Source organism: Trachemys scripta, chromosome 9 (assembly GCF_013100865.1).
Source record: "Trachemys scripta elegans isolate TJP31775 chromosome 9, CAS_Tse_1.0, whole genome shotgun sequence".
In the NCBI taxonomy this organism is placed as follows: domain Eukaryota; kingdom Metazoa; phylum Chordata; order Testudines; family Emydidae; genus Trachemys; species Trachemys scripta.
In genome coordinates, this window is record NC_048306.1 from 98,878,010 (window position 1) to 98,893,715 (window position 15,706).

General features: G+C 58.7%; 2 protein-coding genes across 8 annotated transcripts in view; one reads left to right on the top strand and one right to left on the bottom strand.

Annotated features, from left to right (window-relative positions):
• Nucleotides 1-5,935, top strand: part of RUBCN (rubicon autophagy regulator) — a 55,589-nt gene extending 49,654 nt beyond the window's left edge. For all 7 annotated transcript variants that reach the window (XM_034781401.1, XM_034781404.1, XM_034781403.1 and 4 more), the window contains 2 exons: nucleotides 16-109; nucleotides 1,407-5,935. In XM_034781401.1, the coding sequence (XP_034637292.1) occupies nucleotides 16-109; nucleotides 1,407-1,567 (255 nt within the window). In that variant the 3' untranslated portion in view covers nucleotides 1,568-5,935. The remainder of the gene's footprint in view (nucleotides 1-15; nucleotides 110-1,406) is intronic.
• Nucleotides 5,936-7,253: 1,318 nt separating this feature from the next.
• On the bottom strand, nucleotides 7,254-15,589 carry LOC117882714 (deoxyribodipyrimidine photo-lyase-like). The gene is made up of 10 exons (XM_034781408.1): nucleotides 15,502-15,589; nucleotides 13,224-13,717; nucleotides 12,490-12,635; nucleotides 11,785-11,967; nucleotides 10,648-10,806; nucleotides 10,043-10,241; nucleotides 9,348-9,500; nucleotides 9,013-9,134; nucleotides 8,372-8,531; nucleotides 7,254-8,125 (listed from the first exon to the last, which is right to left on the bottom strand). Exons 2-10 carry the CDS (start codon nucleotides 13,585-13,587, stop codon nucleotides 7,971-7,973), a joined length of 1,641 nt encoding a protein of 546 aa, XP_034637299.1. The 5' UTR covers nucleotides 13,588-13,717; nucleotides 15,502-15,589; the 3' UTR covers nucleotides 7,254-7,970.
• Nucleotides 15,590-15,706: the final 117 nt, after the last annotated feature.

The window sequence follows — 15,706 nt, forward strand, 5'->3', positions numbered from 1 at the left end:
CTTCCGTTGTTACAGCTGTGCCAAGCCAAAGGCTTCATCTGTGAGTTCTGTCAGAAGGAGGAGGACATCATCTTCCCCTTCGAACTGAACAAGTGCAGGACGTGTGAAGGTGAGACGCTGGCACGCGAGGCGCTGGGAGCCATCGCTGGCCCTGGGCGATGGCTGGGCTGGGTCCATGTCTCCTGGCGCGAGTTTAGTGCAGGTGGCAGGTGCTGCAGTGACTGCTCTGGAGACCGAGCTGGTACAGACCAGGCAGAGTCAGGAATCTCTGCTCTGCAGGGTTTGTCCAAGGCTGTAACAGCGAGTGCCTTGGCTGCCCGTAAGCATGGCCTGTCTGCCTGTTGACATTTGTCTAGCCACCTGGCAGCAAACCATGCTCAGCCTACGTCTCTGACCTGCATCAGCACACAGCGGACTCTCTCTAGCCGGTTTGACATGCTCCCTTGCAAGGTGGCCAGAACTGGGCCTGTGTATCTGGGGGTGGCCAGTAGAACATCCCAGAGTGCACTGCACCCAGCGCACACTAGCCGGCACTGCGGGAGAGCTGCACACAGATGGGCAGCGTGCTAAGTGGGGGTGCAAGAAGTCATTTCCACGGTGGCTGCGGCCTGCCCTACACCTTGTAAGCAGGTCAGACGCATGACACACATTTGGAGTGTGCACTGGGCACAAGTCTCAATCTTCATGGCCATTCTGACTTGGGTGCCTTTAAGGTTACTAGCCAAGGAGTCCGGTAACCAAAGCGCTTTGGCCGTGTGGTGCTGGACTGAGACTATCCAATCATTTTACTGAAGCCCCCACGCCCTGGAGTTGGTAACTGGTTTTGGTCATTGTTGACCTGTGCTGATGGCCACGTGCACAGTAGCGCCGTATGCCGGCACCAGTCTCCTGAGCCATCCAAACCGCCCTTGACAATCTACAAATTTGGCCATCCCTTTAAAATTAGACTCTCTCTTGCCACAAGTGTTTTCAGTGAAGGCCTTTTGTTTAGGGTCACCGTGGCCTTGGCAGGGCAGGAAACCTTTGGGAAAGGGATGAGATGCAAAGTGAAATTGACCTATCTAACATTGCTGTCCAAAACTGAGTGAAGTGCCCCAAATTCCTTGGTTTCCAAGTGCATGCGGTGGGCTGGGTGCTTTCCAATCACGTGGGCGCCATCCCTACTCCAAAGATCTTTCCGTTTAAGAACCACATAAGAGGCGAACCAGTCAGAATTGTAACACCTTGAGAGCTGATCATCCAAGGCGTTGGTAACATGCTCCATCCCTGGCCAGTGACTTAGCGTCCCTCCCGTTGGGTGTGGGCAGGCTGTGCCCGGAAGGGGGAGCGTGCCGACGCTGCCAGTGTATGGGGCTAGGCCCCAGCTCTGCACTGATGGCGTTGCTTTCTCTCTCTCCCTCCCTCAGAGTGCAAGGCCTGCTACCACAAATCCTGCTTCAAATCGGGCTGCTGCCCCCGGTGTGAGCGCCTGCACGCCAGGAGAGAGCTGCTGGCCAAGCAGAGCATGGAGTCCTACATCTCGGACTACGAGGAGGAGGAGCCGCCAGAGGCAGTGGCCGCGACGTGAGTGTGGTGGCGGAGGGCGAAGAGGAGACCAGCGGATGTATTTGTGTGCGTGGCCCTCGTCATCAGAGACTAAACTAAGGACTAACCTGACTCTTTCACAATAAAGGAGCCCGTGGGAGGGCTGAATTGTGGGAGATCTCGGAGCAGCTGGCCCTCACACGCTGACGGGATCAGCTTGGTTTGCTTCAAGAGAGCCGGTTTCTTTGCTCTCTACGCGATGGTGTTGGGGACGACGGACTCCGGACGCTAGTTCTCGCAGTCGGGATCCTGCCGAGGTGGACACGCTGCTGCCTTCGTACAGGGTCTGGCGGCGAATCCTGTCTGTGCCTCACTCCGAGCGCAATGAGCGTTTGTATGCCAGTGTGCTCCCCTGGCCCCTTAGGGAGGAGCTCAGCCAGATGCTGGCTTAGCCAGGAGGTTCTTGAGGAGCTTCCACCGGTTAGGAGGTGAAAGCTCCTGTCTAGCTCAGCTCTCCACGGGGGAGTAACTGGAGTCCTGCCGCTGCCCAGGCTGGCTGCCTTGGGGCAGAAGAGAAGGGGCTTTTGCCAAGTCCTCTGCCTATGACACGCCACATCCTTTGCCGCTGACGGGACCTTTTTAACAATCCCTTATTCAGAACTGATATGACTTGATTTGGGGACGGGGGGAAGAAGCAGCAGCAAACAGCGCCTTGTCCTCTGCCTGGCGGGAGCCGTCACGAACTGTGAATACCTGCTGGGCTGGTAGATCAGGCTAGAGCACGCGGACTGTATGGGATTTTCCCTTCGACCCGGCCCTGCTTTAGCTGCATGCAGGCTGGGGGAGAGATCTGTGCCAGTCGCTGTCGGGAGCAGCCCCCGTCTCCGCTATTGATGTTCGGTTCCTCAGACTGTGCCTGGTGCTGACGGAGCTCCCACCTGCTGGGTGAAGGGCTGGGCTTCGGCCCAGAGGCGTGACTGCCACCTTTCCCCCAGTGCTAGGTGCCGGGAGATCGCCCTGTGCCATGCTCTGGCACTGACAGCAGGTGAACAAGGGGTTTCCGCTCTCTGGGCTGGAAGGCGGGGAGGCCAGACAATGAGGAAGCTGCATGCCCAGCGTGGGGAGAGGAAACGCCTTGGCGGAGCCGGAGGAAGCAGCTGGTTTGAAGCTGGCCTCTCCCTGCTGACCTTGCAGGAGATGAGCTGCCGAGCTGCTGTTACCCTGGGCTGGGGGCAGGGTCCCCCCGTGTCTGTCTGCCGGGGCAGGGGGGCTGGGCAGTTACTCTTAGATCCAAGAGCACAGCCAGAGCTCAATGCCGGGGTGCCAGGCGGAGTGGGGGCTCCTGCACCAGGCCCATAGCTGGGCACTCAGGTGACTCCACGTGACACTCACCCCCACTATTTCGGAGCTTGATGAAGTCACGGTCAGTCTCAGTGGAGCCTTTCTCCCATCCATGCTGCACCCTCGGTGTAATGTGTCCTCCCTGCAGTGGATTCTGGCCAGGCCCGTTCCAGACCTTGGCGTTGGTGTGTCAGGCCTGCCAGTTTGTGCTGGGCTCCCCTGATGCTGTGCGGCCCAAGGCTGTTCTGTGACATGCACCTTTCACCTCCCGCTAGCAGAGCGCTCGGGGAGGCAGACAGAGCAGCAGCTGAGCAGGCCCCATGCTTCAGCCAGCTCCCTTGGCTTTGAGATGAGAGCTGCACTTCTCATCCCCCTGGATCAGGTGCCCGTTGGAGTGACCGAGTAATGAGTGTGTCTAGCAGGACCGCCAATAACGTGGTAAAGGAGCCGCCCCCGAGCGCACTGGGTAGAGCTGGCCTTGTAATGCGGAGCGTCATGTAGTCAGGAGATTAGCCCGGTCCAGAACGTCTCCCCAGAACCCCACGCTCCTCAGTCACTGCCTAAACCACTTTGCCCTGCTGAGCCGTGTGTTTGTGTGGAGGGATGTGGTCGTCCACAGTGCCCACTGGCTGCCCCCAGCCCAGCGTCCCTCAGAGCTGGTATCAGATCAGTCCCCAGAGCAGGGGTAAAGCTGTTTATCTGCCATCCGGAGCCCCCAGAGAGAGCCAGTGCCCCAGGCCAGCCCCTCTTCTCAGTGTATCATCTCAGCTGGGCTGATCTTTGTGTACATAGTGTTGTTTTAAGTTGATCTCTTTTAAAGGCAAGTGCTCCTGTCTTTTTAACGAGCGGCTCTCGTTTGAGTTGGTCACTTAGGGCCAGCTTTTAAAGCTATTTAGGTGCCTAACTCGCGTTGATTTCAATGGAAGCCCGACACCCCACATCTTTAAAGATCTGGCCCTTAGTGTCCATTGCCAGCAGTACGGGAGGCATTTTCTGCCTGGCATAGACAAATTGTGCTCCTCCAGCACTTCATGCTAGCTCCATCTGGGGAAAGCTCCTGGGAGTGGATGTCCTGACACCCAGCTGAGCCCGGGCAGTCCTGTGGCGTGGCACAGACGGGCAGCGGACTGGGAGTTGGTGTGATTTGGGGGAGTGTCCAGAGAGTCTACAATGCGGCTTCAATACGGAGCTGCAGCCTGTAGCAACTGCCCGTTGGGGTATTCAGTGCTCCCTCGGGGCTGCACGCGGTGAGTGGACGTCTTTGCACGTTGGGGCTTGTGGTCTCTGCAGGTCTCGGCTCCGGTTTATGGAAGATGGGCGTGTCCCTCGGCACATGGACACGTTTCCAGCGCGGGCGTTGGCTGGGCGCTCCATGTAGTCGTGTACGTTGAAAGGCGCGGTTTGACTCGTGTACGTCTGAGAGGTGTGGGGGGGGGAGGTAGTGATGGTGGCGGCTCTCCCTCAGCTTCTGCCCTGATTGGTGGCTGGCACTTCAGGCCGAGCGCAGGGCGGTGCTGGGGCTCTAGCCTCTTGTGGACCTGGCCCCGTTCATGCCAGTGCTGAATCCCTGGGAGAGCTGCAGAGGCTGGGGCCGAAATGAAACAGGCTGCAAGTGCCCTTGGAAGGAGGGAAGACTGCCGGGGCGGTCTGAGGGCCGGGGAGGGCTGGCTGCATTTGGGCTCTGTCTCAGACAGGATGCGCTCAAGGAAGCAGCCTCTCCCCACCACACGCCTGTCAGTTATGTAGGTAGGTTGACTTCCTTGTAGCTGCCGTTTCCTCTCCTGCTGGAGGGCAGCAGACAAGAAGCTGGGTGACTCTTTGTAAGCGGCAGCTCGGTGGGACCGCTGTTTCTCTGGGGCAGAGTACTGGGAGGTGGGCGCGGAGGCTGATGGTGGAACCAGGTTCAGATCAGCTGTTCAGTGAGAGATCTCCATGCTAAATGTATCTGGAAGCCAAGGAGCGACTGCCGAGGGTGTTATCCCACGGAGCAGGCAGCAATGGTAGGTTATTATTCAGGGCAGGCCTGGGCTTTGGCAGGTGGTTTAACCGGGAACTGAGAGTGCAGGAGCTCCAGAGGTGGTAGAATTCAATGCAAAGCAGAGAGACGCTAGCATTAATATCCCCTTTCTGCATCAGAAGGGTGGTGGGATCAAAGCCCAGGGCACCTGTAGCTCGCCCAGAACTGACCTCTTGCATGTGCCTTAACTTGAGAACTGACCGTCAGGGTCTGCTTTGTGAGCTTGCTTTGACACCGCCCCAGCCAAGCCGTATTCAGTCTAAATGCCCAGCCCAGAGGTGGTAGCAGCCGCGATCAGCTGCCCTCCTGTCCGTCACATGCACGCCCCGTGTCACCTCCTAGCTTTCAGCCTAATAACGCCGCTGTACTCCACGGATGGCCGGCAAACTCCAGCTGGCTCCGAACATTGCATGTGCGGTGCCTGACGAAAGCCGATCCCGTCCTACGAACTGCAGGATGATTTTCACTTCTACAGCTGTCAAATCCCTCCTTTAGCGTCAGCCACGCCTGGTCTGAGACCTGGCACTACTGTCCAGACCGATGGTGGTGTCTGACAGACCGATTCCCTCCCATCGGCCAGCTCTGACACAACAGAACGTTCAATGAGGTTTTGTTTTGAAGCACTTTAACATGGTGGGGTGTTTCCACGGTGGCTAAGCCTCTTGGCGGTTCCTAGAAGCACTGATTATATTTCAAAAGACAGGGAGTGGATTTGTGGGTTTTGTCCCCCTTCACGGTGGGACCTTTCTGGCTGAGACAGGAACCCCACCTGGGAATTCAAGACAGCGGAGGGTTTTAATGCAAAATGCTGCACAACACTAATGAAGCTGCTACTGACCCGTTTGCCAAGCTATTACAGTACTTACCACTCTAAATCCGTGTAACTGTATGTGTACGAGCTCTTTGTAAATAGAGAGAAGGGTCATACGATCCAATGTACATGATATTCAATTGGATTCCTCTCCACTGTATTATTGTACAGCATAACAATGAAAATGCCGTCCCTAATAAACAAAGTTGGTAAGAAGCACCTCATTGGCTGCTTTTGCTTGACCTCTGCTGTAGTGGAGTTTATTAAAGCTGGCTGAAAGAAAGTACAAAGATCTGGCTCATAAGAGCCAGGAACGCGCCAGTGCTGACTTCCCCAGAGGGCCGCTCACATGCTGTTTGTGTTCCTTTAATTTAAAAAAAGAGCGGTGGACAAGTAAAAAACCCAGGTCGACTTGTTGCTGGAAACCAGGGAACTACAGGTTGAACCTCTCTAGTCCGGCCCCCTCGGGACCTGACCGGTGCTGAACCCCACGGGAGGTCAATGCAGAGTGCCAGCCGGTCTCCATAGGCACAGGAAGTAGGGGTGCAGGGGGTGTTGCAGCACCCCCAGGCTTTGCGCCCAGCATGGCCCCCTGCCCGGGAGTCCCACTGCACCCGGGGTCCTGGCTGCCAGCCCCCCACCCAGGGGCTCCAATGTTGGCACCAGGTCCTGGTCGCCGGCCCTTTGCGTGGGGTCCTGGTCACCGGCCCCTTCCCTGCTGCCCGGGATCCCAGCTGTGGGGCTCTGCTCCTAGCCCCAGCCACCTCCAGCTGTGATCTCAGCCTTACCCCTGTCCGTGCCCCTCACTGCCCCAGGCTGAGACCACAGAGGTGTGTGGGGAGGGGAGTAGAGGGGGGAGCTTGGCGCCGGTGGATGTTCTGCACCCACTAATTTTTCCCCATGGGTGCTCCAGCCCACGGAGTTGCCGGACATGGGAGTGCTGGGTTCGAGAGGTTCTAGCTGGTGTTGTGTTATTAAGCAGGATCAGACCTGGTTCTGATGTGGATGGGTGACCAGCTCCGAAAGCCAAGCGATGCAGGAAGAGATGTTCTAATTTACCTTTGTCAATATTCCGGTTGGATTAAACGGCACAGTTCAGGATCAGCTGGGTAGGTGAGTTCTTGGCTTTACCTTTGACCCAACCCTGCCCCCTAGTGTTCTGGGTAATGTTAGCACGGACGGGGGAAGCCCTAACTCCACTGCTGTCAGGGTAGACACACTCCTGCAAAGAGGTGCGCTTGTAAAGGTGCATGCTCTGAAAACAAGCCTGCAGCAGAGAGCTTAGGAACACTCCAGAAACTAGACACTTACGAATGAAAACGTGCTGGGCTGAGCGTGTGTAGGCCTCTGCAGCACTAACTCCCAGGGGTAGCCAGTAGTCCCCAACTGTCCCCATCCCTGGAGCGTCTCAGGCTGTCGGAGCAGATCCAGGCTGGTGGACCGTCGCTCTCAACTGAGCTGCTGCTCGCTAAGGTTTAGGGCAAGGGCTGGGCAGCCCCGGTTCTTGTCTTCCTCTGATCCCCTCGAAACGCTGCTGCAGAAATGACACAGACGCTAGGGCTGGGTGTTGTAAGGTTTAAGACACAGACCCTACTGCAAGTCAGTGGGCTTTTAACAGTCACTCTGAAAATCCTGCCTGCTTAGTGCATGGGGTGAGACAAGCATCCATCTCTGCGTGGGGTGGGGCAGCAAAGCCCCTAGAGGTAACGCAGCCAGTTGAGGTCAGTTTGTGTCGCCCCGGGAGCTCCCCTCTTCCCTGCTCTGCGCGAAAGCTGAGATCCCGCCAGCCGCGGTGGATTTGCGCTGAGATTCCCCCGCCTCTGCCAGCAGCTCCTTCTAGACGCAATCAAGCCAGAAGCGCTAAGCTACAAGCCCAGCATCCCTGAGCTCTACGAGCCAGGCCTGTCTCCCTGCTGCAGGTGAGGGCGAGGCTGGAAAAGGCAGTGTCTCCTCCCCGAGCAGTCGGGGTGGCTGGCGAACCCCTCCCCTCTAGAAATATCAAAGTAGCTTTTAGAGCTGTCCCCGGCTAGTAGGGGGAGGTGGCACAGCTGGGGCTGTGCCAAAGAAAACTTTGGGCAGCCAGGGAGAAGCTCAGGCTTGCTGCCCCAGCTCCCGGCATTGCGCCCGACCCGCTGCCTTGGAGGAATCCTGTAGGCAAGGGCCTGTCAATGGTATGTGGGGGGAAATGCAAACGTTCGAAGGCCCAGCAGAGAACCCCCCCAACGAGCCCCAGCCATCCTGTTTTCAGCAGGAGCTGCCTCCCCACACCCCACAAGGCTACTGGCCCAGTTTGCGGGGATCGTATCTGCGCTCGAACTGCCCCACGTCGAATTTCCTCTTGCAGCCGGCGTAGTTCATGTAGCGGATCTTCCCGAACACGGCCCGCTCGGCCCAGCCCTGGTCGTGGATCCCGCAGATGGACCACATGCAGCCTGCCGGCACAGAACACCCAGTCAGGTCACCGTACCCTGCTGCACCTGTTCACAGGCCCCCCGGCCGCCTGCTCCAAGCCCTGGCAAGGGAGGGATACGGGAGTGGGGGCTGAATGAGGGAGAGGGAGCTGGACAGGCCCTTTAACCAGTAAGGGGACCTTGGCAGCCCCCTAACAGCCAAGCACAGACAGGATCCCCCTCCCCAAGTTCTCCGGAGTTTCTCACTCCCACGCGCTAGTCACTAACCTACGTAGCCGCTGGGATCCCGGCCGTCCAGCTCATAGCGATCGTTGAGGTAGATGGTGAACTCCAGGGCCTCCTCGGGGGAGCGGGTCCACTCCAGGATTTTCTTGGCCCAGTACATGCGTAGGAACCCGTGCATCTTCCCCTCGTGAACCATCTGGAGCTGCAGAGAGGGGGGGAGCCCAGCGTGGGCACCGACGTGAGAGCCACCAACAGCCTCGCCTCCCCAGGATGCCCAGGAGAACTTGAGGAGGGGGAGGTGGAGGGTCCCAGCTCGTGAGGGGAGAGGAGGGAGGTGAGAATGAGACACACCTGGGTGGAATCTGGGGTGAAGAGTGAGGGCTGGGACCTGCCTGGACCTGGCCTCAGTTTCCCATCTGACTAGGAGTTTTATGGCTACCTTCCTGGCAGTCTCCCTCAATGGAGAGAACCAAACTCCCGCCTGCAGCCCGCATCTGGCCGGTGGAACTCTGCCCTGTGTACCTGGCTGGGGAATATCTGCTGTAACCCATGTTCAAAGGGCACACGCTGGCCAGGGGTGCAGATGTGCTCTGTGGCCGACTCTGTTTTAGGACTGGGGCTGTCTGGGGTGCTCGGTGCTAATGGATCCAGGAGGGGAGGCGGAAGCTCAGGCTGGTTGGTACCTGGGCAGCGTTCCAGAGCGGGTCGTGCGTCTTCCCCTCCTCCAGCTGCTTCAGCTCGTAGAGGTGAGACCTCTTGTCCTGGGCGTGGAGCTTCAGGCTGGTTTTGGCCCAGTCATACGCACCTTCAAAACACAACGGTCGGGCTGGGGAGCACATAGCGGGGAGGGGGGAAGGGGGCTGGGCTCCCTGAGAAAGGGACCCTATAGCTGGGTGATAGAGCCACTGGGCTGCCAGCAGGTCTGGGCAGAGGCAGGACTAGCTTCCCCCCCACCCCAGTCACTCCCTATACACCAGCGTGCTCTCGGCTGCGGCTCGCTGCCGCTCCCACGCGTTACCTTCCACCTTGTCGTAGTTCCTGTTGTAGTAGCAGAAGTTGTCGGCCAGCTCCCTGCGGATCACGGCCTCCTCAATGAACCCATCCACCGACTCCTTGTATTTACTGCGATATTTCTGCACCTCCAGGATGGCCCGCTGGACGGAGACCTGGCCTGTCCGGGAACGGGGCACGGAGAAGAGACGGGGAAGCAGAGAGGGCGTTTGGCCACTGATCCCTATACTCAGGTTCCCACGGGAGCTGGTTTGCTGCTGGCCTGGCCTGAGCATGTGGGATCGAACCCGAGAGCACCATGGGCTCAGCGGGCACAGGCCTCACCCCCTTCTGGTGCACAGTGTTCCCTCCACTGGGATTGATCTAGTTCATATAAATATCTGTAGCATGAAACACCAACGGCCAGGCCTTTGTACCCCCCAGGCTGCCATGGGGCTCAGAGACTAACTCAATCAGCCACTTGGGAGATGCTCTTCCCTCCGGCAGCCCAGGTACCATGGTTAACCCATCAGGGGACAGTCACCGGGGTGAGGAAAGGGACTGAAACAAAACTACAGGCGTTACGGCCCCTCACTAGCCATCTCTCCTTGGCCCAGGACACTTACCTCCCCAAGAGGCCATACTGTGCCCGGAGGGGTAATTACCTAGATCACTGAAGCCTGTCGCCCTTCAGACCTACGGGGCTTTCCGGGGGCCACTCACCGAAGTGGAACCACGGCGAGAGGTTGCTGAGCGCTGCCCTGTTCGGGTTGTTCCGGTCGGTGCCGAAGGATTTCAGCCGCTCGCCTATGAACGACTCCAGCATAGCCAGCCCCGCGGCCGTCCCCGGCGTCGCCCAAGTCACCTCCTTCACCGAGCAGTCCACCTGCAGGCTGGCGCGGCAGGCATTCCAGTCTATGGGCTGCACAATCACAAGGAGCCTTTAGCCAAGCTGCGAATGTTACCGTCCTGCCCGGGATGCTACGACAGACGGGGCCAGTTCTGATGGCTGCTTTGGACCAGACAGGTCCTCCCCTTACTAAATACACCCTGGGCACAGCTTGCTGGCACTCCATCTGCCTTTGGTTAAGCGAGGTTCCTTTAACCCCTACTGCATCTGGGGATTGGAAATCAGGACTTCAGAGCTGTTCCCAGCTCCGCCACTGCCTTTGCGCGACCCTGGTCAAGTCACTTAACCCCGCAGCCTTGATTTCCCTCCCCCCCCATTGTAAAATGGAGATCACGCTCACCCTCCGGTGGGGTCTGAAGCTTAGCTAGTGTTTAGGATGCTCTGCAGGGCCATGCAGCTAAAGAACTCTAGATGTTACCTCTGCCGGGGCTGTGGACGGGTACGGGTGCTTGATGACAGGAGGGAATTCCGTGAGGAACTCCGAGAGCTGATCATGGATCTTCCGTCGAATTGTCCTGGCTCCGTACTCCTGCTTGTCTGAGGCAACCCAGCACGGGACAATGTTGTGAGCATCAACCTGGAAAGCAGTCAACGAGCTGGGAATGAGAAACATGATCCCCCACCCCCGCCAAGCTCTGACTGACCCCTAGATCCACCCAAACCTTCCCAGGGCTTTTTTAATTTCAACTTTTTCACCCCAGCAGGCCAACCTTCCCCTGCAGCCCCACCCCGACAGCCTGGGGCGTGGGACCTGGAAATGAAACTGACTAGAACCAGGCGAGCCTCGGAGCAGGAGGAGACGCCCGCTCGGATCCAGCCAGGTCTCTGCACACCCTGGTTTGGGGAAGACGGAGCTAAGCTGCACAACAGCTCGGCAGGTGATTTTTTTAATCTAAAAAGAATCTCTTTTAACAAAAAAATAGTTGCTGAATTCAGCACAGCTGACCCCATCCCAAAGGGTCTGGTGTGTTTCTCTCTTGGCCCAGACATCGGCCAGGAACCTCCCCAGTCCCGGAGTGATTCTTGTGGGGAATACAAATGGGACGTTTGAGCCGAGTGGAAATGTCTCCCTGGGACCGTACGTGTAAGGAGTTACTCCCTGCGTCTGCCGTCACCAGCTCCATGCAGTGGCCGCGTGTCCCGGGTACAATCTTCTTCACTCCCCCTCCCTCCAGTTCCTTCCCTGCCCCCAACCTTCTGACTCCGTCCAATGTACACTCACATGCTCAAAAACCTTCCAAGCGCCAGAACTAGATCCCTGCCCCACCACCAATGACCTGCTTGAGTCCCCCACCTTCTCCAAAGCTGATTTATTGGGGGGCTCTCTCGGATCTTGGGGCCACAGAAGCACCCTGCTGTTCTATCTGCAGTGACCAGCTCTCGACGCTTTCGTTCTGCCTCTCAGCCCCCTATTTAAAGGGCTGGGAGCCAGCTGTTAGTCCCGCTATTAACACCACCGCCTGGCGATCACATGCCAGCATGGAGAAACGGCCTATGTACAGAGCCCCCAGCCCCACCGCCGCATGCCTCCCTTCCCCACAGCCCAGGCCCCCACCTGTACAAACGGCACATCTCCCGGGAGCCTCTCCTTGATGTCTTCCACCCACTGCATGGGGACGCGGAGCGGGGAGAAGTCTGTCACCACTCCACCGAGGCCACGGCCCGTCACGAAAGCAGGCAGCACTTCCTTGGCAAAGCCAATGAGCAGGTGGAAGGGGATGTCCAGCTCCTGGCACTCCTGGAACAAAGGGAAAGGCTCTGGGAATATGGGGCAAAGAGCCCGGTTTCTGTAACTGCCCCTCCAGGCCGAGCTGCTCAGCACCACCCCAGCTGGGCTCCAACCAAGAGTTGGGCGCTCCACGTTGTTCGCTGGCAGCACCCAATCCCTTGGGTGGCTTTGCCAATCTCTGCCTACAGTAACAGGTTATAAAGATCCCAGGGAGGGCTGCAGGTCGGGTCCCTGCAACTGATGTGACTTTGCTTTCCAGACAAACGCTTGGTGTTGCACAGAGATGTCGGGCCTGCGAGCAGCCCTGTAGTACCGGGAGAAGGGAAACGGATTCCAAGTTCAACTCCCCGCCACCCCCCATGAGAGAAGACAGCGTTGGAAAAATCCCGGCTCTTGGCAGGCTCGGGCCCTTCGCTCATGCTGGGACGTTGCTGAGAGCCGCACGCCTGCCCCCATCGCTGTGTGTCCTGGGCCTGCGCTCCACCCCTGCTCTGACCCTCCCCTCTGTGGCATTTCCTAAGCAACCGGTACCTCGGCCACTTCTTGCAGGCCTTTCAGCATGAAGCTGAAGTGACGGATGGTGGCCTCCAGGAACTTGGGCACCAGGCAGAAGCAGACGTGCAGAGGGAGCTGCTGCTTCAGGGCCAGGCGCTGGGCGTACAGGAAAGCCCAGTTATCTGGAGAGAGAGAGAGCATGTGATTGCATTCCCAGGACACTTTGCCTTGCTACGGAGCAACCCTGCCAAATGCTCGGTTCAGGCCCAGGACTGGGAGCCAGGAGACCTTGGCTTCACAGCTCACCTTGGGCACCGAAATGAGCAGCCCCACGCCTCGGTTTTCCCATCTGTAAAAGGGAGCTATTGATACTGACCCACCTGTGCAAAGCCCCTCGCAGCGTCAAAGCAAAATCCATCTTTCCTTGAACCCACCCCTGGCAGGGGAGGTTTGTCTAAAGCCACAAACTCCAAAGGAAAACCCACGGCGAGCTGGCGGCCGGGGAAAGAGGAGGAGGCAGCACACGCCAGCCAAGAATCACACGCTCTAGCCATGGGCATTGCCGAGGGGCTTCCCAACAGGAAACCTGCTAGGCCATGATGCTGGATGGGGAGCCCAGCACAGTCTGCATCAGCCGTGGGACCACGGCTCTCAACTGGTGCCATTGCAAGAACTTGCTCTAGGGACAAGGGGGAGGGGACAAGGGTTCTGACTCCTCATAGTCTCTCCCCCTCCTCCCCGACGCGTCCTGGTCCTGGGACGGCTCGTACCTTGCACCCTCTGGTCTCGAGACATCCAGTACACGACGCCCTGGGCAGCATCCTTGAGGTTGGAGCCCTGCGAGACCAAGCGCACTCGCTTCTTGTTGTACTTGAAGTCCTGCACAGAGGGGGCAACCTGCAGCCGCGCCTGCCTCACGGCTTCCCCCAGACTCCCAGCTCCTCCCCGCTCCGCTGCCTCCCCTTCCTTCCTCCTCTTCTCCACGGTCAACACCTCCGCCCCACTGGGCTCTGCCAGGATCTTCCGTTTGCCTTTCAGCTGGCCCCGGGGCGCCGCAGCAGCTCCAGGCCTCGCTGCATCCCCGCTGATCTCCTCCCCGCCACGGGCCTGCCGGTTCCTGCTCTTCTGAGACATGCTCGCCGCCGTCCTACGGGGCGGGCACAGCTCCGACACCCCGTGCAGTCTCCAGCCGCCACGCCGGCCAGCTACAGAGGAGACGGCTCCAGCCAACCTTCCCAGCAGCAGCTTGTTGGCGTGAAACTATCTGTGGACAGAGAAACACACGCCACTTTGTAGACCTCTCTTTGGAGTTTCTCAGTAGACACTGCCTTTGTGTGACCCTGGTCAAGTCACTTAACCCCACGGCCTTGATTTCCCTCCTAAAATGGAGATCACGCCCACCCTCCAGTGCTGTTTGGGGGCTATCTGCGGTTGCCAATAAGCGTTCTGTGCCCCCACCAGGAATCTAATACCTTACCTTCCTTATAGCGCCTTACAGACTCCGATCCCAAAGCAACTTTCTCAACCGTTCACCGCAAGCCTCACTTCCTCGCTCTGCAGTATCAGCCAGCTCTGGGTTGGAACCTGGCCGCTGTTTAACATTACCCAGCCGTTCGAGCAGGAAGTGGAGAATATCGTACCCCACTGACGCTGCAGGGGTAGCAGAGACGGGCAGGTTTTAATTACTCAAAGGGGAATGTGGACCTGCCATCAGGGTAACACCTGTCATGTATGAAAGATGCAACGGCCTCTTTAATGACCACAAGAGGTCGGATCCAGGCCTTGGATTTCGTTTGAAACACGGCACCTGCAGCACTACTGCCCTTCCTACCATCGTGCTGGGCTCACGACAGACTGTCCCCTACAGCCATCCCCTCCTGCAGGTCTCCCAGCCTGGGAGGTAGGATGGGCGCCCCGGGAGCACGTTGGGCAGTCAGTCTGATTCCTCCTGCATGGCTCCAAAGGTGGCTGCTCCGCCCCGCCGCTGAGCATACAAGCTCCCAAATTCAATGGGTGAAAAAAAATAAACCTGCTACATATCTTGAACTTGCCTGATCGGAGACAGCCCTGGCCCCCAGCCACCCTCAACTGCAATAGGTGTGTAAACTTGTGGCATGTTACACGCTGGCTCGAGCCAAACAGAAGGCCCCTGGGGGCCAGACGCAGCAGGCTGGGACCTGGCAACTGCTGCAGAGAACTCCTGACTTGTTGCTATCTCAAGGGAGCCCGTGCAGTTTTTCTTAAAGTCCCAGCTTCTGGAGTCATGTGATTATGGGAGATTCTCCGCTTGCATTAATAGAAAGAGTTTCCAGCTCTTGTGATTGCAGGGAAAAGCTTGAAAAGAGCGTCCCTGGGGCCTCCGACCCCCGAAGGCAAAGCCACCGAACACCAGCGCTGTGCTTCTTTAAGGTCTCATTATTTCTAAGTTGCTTTCATCATTTTTGAGGGTGCGACTGATGGTTTTTGAGGGGTTGGGGTGGGGGACACTGGAGCAGCTCCAGCCCCTGCTAGAAAATTCACCCTTCGACCAAACTCCGTGCTACAAGCTGCGGCCTGCGGCCGGGACTGGCAGGCCGGAGCTTGTTCAGGTTTTCAGGGCTTGTGTACGGGGGTGGGATTCTGGAGGCGCTGCTAGGGGGGAGCTATTCCTGCCCAACTCCTGCGGTGCCCGGTGCCCGCTCTTACTCCGGAGTCAATCCACTTTCAAGTCACACTCAGACCTTACTCCTGCCAGACTCTCTGATGTAGACCGGGCTTGTCCCGGCGAGGTCTGGGCGCCCAGGCTGGGGCAGCGAGACCGACGGGTGGCTGCTGCGGGGACCGAGGCTTGGGGAGCCGGGGGCACGGATGGGCAGAGGGCTGGATCTGCCCGTGCGAGCCCTGGCACTTTGGGGTCAGGTCAGGGCGGCAGGGACAGATGCACGGGTCAGGTTCCCCCCCCTCCACCCCCCATCTCGAGCCTGTGCACGAGCAGGGACCTGCTGCTGCGGGGAGCCCGGAGCCCCAGCCAGGCCGTGGGGAGCAGCCCCCCGCCCGCCACCCCCTCACCTGGGCGGCGGCTCCGGGGCCCCGGAGACCCGCTTCCACCCGGCTGCGGCGGCTGCTCCGGGCCCGTTTACACAACGTGGGGCGGAGCGAGCGGGGCACGGGGTGGGGCCTGGGAGGCGGCCCCAGAACCACGGGGGCGGACGGGGATCTGTGGGGCGGGGCCCCTAGGCAGGGGGCAGCATCTCTGGGGCGGAGGGGGGGGGGG